Source organism: Topomyia yanbarensis, chromosome 2 (assembly GCF_030247195.1).
Source record: "Topomyia yanbarensis strain Yona2022 chromosome 2, ASM3024719v1, whole genome shotgun sequence".
Classification (NCBI taxonomy): domain Eukaryota; kingdom Metazoa; phylum Arthropoda; class Insecta; order Diptera; family Culicidae; genus Topomyia; species Topomyia yanbarensis.
Genome location: NC_080671.1, coordinates 443,235,649 through 443,240,038, shown reverse-complemented (window position 1 = coordinate 443,240,038; position 4,390 = coordinate 443,235,649). Strand labels below are relative to the sequence as shown.

The 4,390-nt window shown below is 40.1% G+C and overlaps 1 protein-coding gene across 1 annotated transcript; it reads left to right on the top strand.

The window, feature by feature from the left end:
* On the top strand, positions 1–2,028 carry LOC131685665 (stress-associated endoplasmic reticulum protein 2). The gene is made up of 3 exons (XM_058969535.1): positions 1–226; positions 338–404; positions 968–2,028. The coding sequence occupies exon 3, from the start codon at positions 999–1,001 to the stop codon at positions 1,191–1,193; it is 195 nt and encodes a 64-aa protein (XP_058825518.1). The 5' UTR covers positions 1–226; positions 338–404; positions 968–998; the 3' UTR covers positions 1,194–2,028.
* The last annotated feature ends 2,362 nt before the right edge of the window (positions 2,029–4,390 follow it).

Here is a 4,390-nt window from a genome sequence, read left to right as displayed (position 1 = left end):
GTTGTCAAAAACCTTTTCCAGTTCCAGTCCAGCAAGGCAAAAGTGTCGTCGTCGCAAGTTTCCTTCTTTTCGCGTAGCGATTATCGTTTTTGATACGTGTTGTTTGCTTCGAGAATCGTCCGACCATTTTCTGTTGTTTCGGTTCTGTTCTCGGCAACTCGGTGGCACACGCAACAAACCCGCCAACGCGAAATAGCAAGCGTTTTACGCACGACAGAGAAATAAGGTAGGAAATGGTAACGCAATAAAAATGCCTACCCTTGCTGTTGGGCAAGTAGTTGTCCTTTTTTTCTGGCAAAGGGAATGTAATTCTTTTTCTCTATTGTTTTTTTTGCAGACTTTGCCAAAGAAGTAGCACAGAACGGGTTTTCCGGTTGGCACAAATTGTGTTATTCATTGATTTGGTAAGTCGATTTTTTTTCTATTTATGATTTTACAACAATCCTGCAGCGCGAAGTGCAGTCTGGAAAGGTTGTCAGGGTAATATGCACTAGCATTGCTCACCGATCGAAATAATGAATATGTTATTCTCGGTGTTCCATCATTTATTGACCTACTCTGCAAGGTTGATTAATTTTTCATTTGTTTTGGTTTTATTGACGTGCAACGTCAGCTTCATTATTACGTTACGTTATTACGGTTAGTATCCGTAAAGAATATTTTGTATACGAACATGTATTCAAAGATCGTTCACAACAGTTCCATTAGTATTTTATCGAAATGAGTTATAGGTAATATGGATATTTACATTGCACAATTAAAACTTGTAGTATTGTTTAATCATTAAAACGAAATATGCCGGAACAAGGTTTTGCGTCCATAAGGCCTATTGAAAAGCAATCTTGAAAGACGTTTGCTGTTTTTAAATATTCAACTTTATGGGTATTAGACAGGTTTAGCAAAAACAATTCTGAGAGCTGCTGCATTTAACATCAAATAAGTTGTATTTTCTTGCTTTCCATTCCAGCACGTCTGCATACTTCCACACAAAAACAGCAATGGCTCTACAGCAGAGAATCCGCATGGCCAACGAGAAAGCCAGCCGCAACATTACCCTCCGCGGTAATGTTCCCAAGTCGAATAAAACAGCTGAGGAGAAGTATCCCGTCGGACCATGGCTTCTGGCGCTGTTCATTTTTGTGGTGTGTGGTTCGGCTATTTTCCAGATCATCCAATCGATTCGAATTGCGTAATCGGCAGCTGGTGGTAAAAAGAGGATCGGTATCCTCAAGCAACAATTCATCATGTTACTGATAAACCTCTTCGATCCACGAATTGTTCAAAAACACACAGACACACATACGCATACTCTCACACAATCAAACGGAACAAAAAGAGGAAGAAAATCATTCGCCAGCGCTCGAGATTTTTTTTTTCTCCACTCTTTTTCTTCGGTGGTCATATCCTCTTTTGGCGGACTTCCTTTTTCTGTTCGGACCGAGAGGAAGCCACCTGTAATACTAACTTCGCTGTAAAGAAATATAGAACTAACTTTAGTAAGGAACCACGACTATTCCATGCTTGAGTTGGAAGCATTTTTTGTACAAGCAAAGTTGTAAAACATAATTGGTCTACACTGTTATAAAGATTATCACTGTACCAAACATTGACACTATTTGATTCTGTGCAAGATTAAGCTTGTATACACTTTAAAATGACCCAATGTCAAGTTTTATTATTCACTCCTTTACAAATATCAGAAAACTTTTTTTTATATTGTTTTTTCTTTGTAGCAGAAATACGGTAGCACAATGAAATTGTTTTTCTTTCGTGACTAAGCAACTGAAAAATATGAAAAAAACACAATTTGCCTAAATAGTGGGGGAAATAACTATCGAAACAGAAGTAGACAGAAAAATTCCACGCTACAAACACAAAGTAAAATACGGAACATAATTGGATCAGTAGCAAATCAAAGCGTAAAGATCACGATTGCAATAAGAATGAACATAAAACTTCACGAGTCGGTCAAAGAAAACCTATGATAAAATATATTTAAATGTGCAAATCTTTGAAACATAAGTAAAACTTGTTTGATATAATTGAAGAACATTTCCCTTTCGCGAAATTTATTTTCAGCCAATATGTAGCAGCATCTGTTTGCACAAGTGCCGCACTTCGTTTCAGGTGGTTTCAGTATGCAATCGAGAGCGATGATTACTAATGCAGCGAATGCACGAAGCACAGACCGTGAAAGAAGATAATCATATCGCGCTGTTCACCTTGCCGAAGGTCGCTATCGCTAGGCAATTGCGTATTGGTTTGCATCTTTTGCGACACGTGCACCAATTGTTTATGTATTTATTATCAATATAGTTTGATTGGGATGGCAGGGACAGAACTATTAGAAATGTGGGTAAAAATGGAAGATTTTAGTACGAAAATCAGTGCATCCTAGTAGTAGGCTGGACCTCGCATGATATTTTTCCGCTCAAGAAAAATTGTTCATCTCATTAGTGAGGATGTCACACTATTTCGTTGATAACTCGGCCAACCGTCATTGTTTTGCGCTCAAATAGGTATCAACATCTTTGCTTCGTTCCTAAGAAGTAATACAATGACCAACCTGGCCTGGACAATGTAAAATATTCGCGTTTGAGATCCTATACAAACGATTGAAAAACTATGGTTCAACAACCGTGAACCGATGAACTCAAACACAGTATGCTTCTGCTGCCCCCTCGTTGATGGGCGTAGATCCCGTAGATCGCGTGTCTGAATATTCAAACGCGTCCGTAAATTGCCATGGATACATAATAAACAATAAACGAAAATAGTCCGCTTGAAATAAAACATCACAATTGTAAGTTCGATAGCTTCAAAATAGCAATATTTAACTGATAATTATTCATCAAACTTATTCGTACAGGTACAGAAGAATATGAATGGAATCATATATTAACGCAGAAAAAGTAAGGATCGTTACTTGATTGTTTCTGAGGTTATCGGCACCTGGCTTATTTTCTAGTATATCCGCTATGAGAAAGAATAGTATTTACTAAATGTAATTCTGACTCACATGTAATTATTTTCGACCCAGAAAATCTACAGGTTTGTTATATTAATAACATATTTTAGCAGAAAAATTGGTTTGTTATGTATAACAAGCATTTCCGTGGATACGATGCATAGATCGACGCTGCATGCTGTTGCGCAAAGCTTCGCTGATTTCGTCTTTAGAACCGAGTCGCTCTAGGTTCGCTCTGAACTGTCACTTTTGTATGGATTTTGTAAATATTGAGTTCTACAAGATGACGACACGAATGAACTCATAATGAATGAAGTGGGCCCATATTATTGGCTCGAATCAAAACTCGTCGAAATGTCAATCGACGATAGGTTCATCCGGAGTGTTCATTTGTGTTTACATTTTGCTAGCGTTGCCAATTTTATTTTGTGTCCACCACCCAATGTGGCTACGCCACATCGCTTTTGCGCGTGCTGTCCGACTTCGCTACCGCTCAGTCGGACTTAAACTAGGGATAGCCCCTATGTTTGAGTAAGCCGGGCAAACGAGTGGATCACAGGTTCGCTTGCGTCCGACGGTGGGTTGGTGGCCACCTCGCCCGGCGGATCCTCAGCGGCTTTGCGCCGCTTCGGTTCCTAGGCCTCGGTTATGCGGCTAAGCCGCATCGAAATGGTACCCCTTAAACATTCTAACTTGAATCGGTTGTGTCACCGGAGCCGGAATACGAATTAGAACCAGCCAGCATTCCGGCTGAGTTAAACTGGGAAGTTTGGTACAATTTGATCTGGAAATAAAAATTTTCTGGCAACGCTCCAGCACTCCGTTGATTTCACCACCTGGGCGCCAGGTTGACGATATGAAATGAACTTTGTTTACTTTCGACAAGTTTTGATTCGAGCCAACAACATCCAGCCGAATGAAGTTCATGTTTGACAATTCTCGGTGGTTTGTTTACTTTGTCAGATGCGTGAGTGCGAGCGCAACGGGTGCTCATCTGTTTCATTCGAACTCACGTAACTTCCATGTAAACAAACCACTGAGAATTGCCAAAAGAAGTTCATCCGGCTCGTTTTGTGGGGTTATGTCGGTTGGTGTAAAACCTAATTAGAGCGAACCTAGGGCGACTCTGATCTAAAACCAAAATCAGCATAAGTTTCAGTGTTCGTTCGTTAGCTGCCGTTCTGCTGGTGCCGACAGTAAATCCAGTACATTGCTTTCGCTGGTGCGGAACAATCGACGTTGTTTGCAGATAAGTTTTGCTTGATTTTTTTCCTCGTTTGCTTTCTTTCCTTTTCCCTACTTTTACTCTACCTTGTAATCAAATAATAAGACACATTCCCGTTCATATTACGCTCTGCCCTCGTGCTTAAATGGCCGAGGGCGAAATACCATCTGATGTAATCATGGAAGTCCCTGATCCCC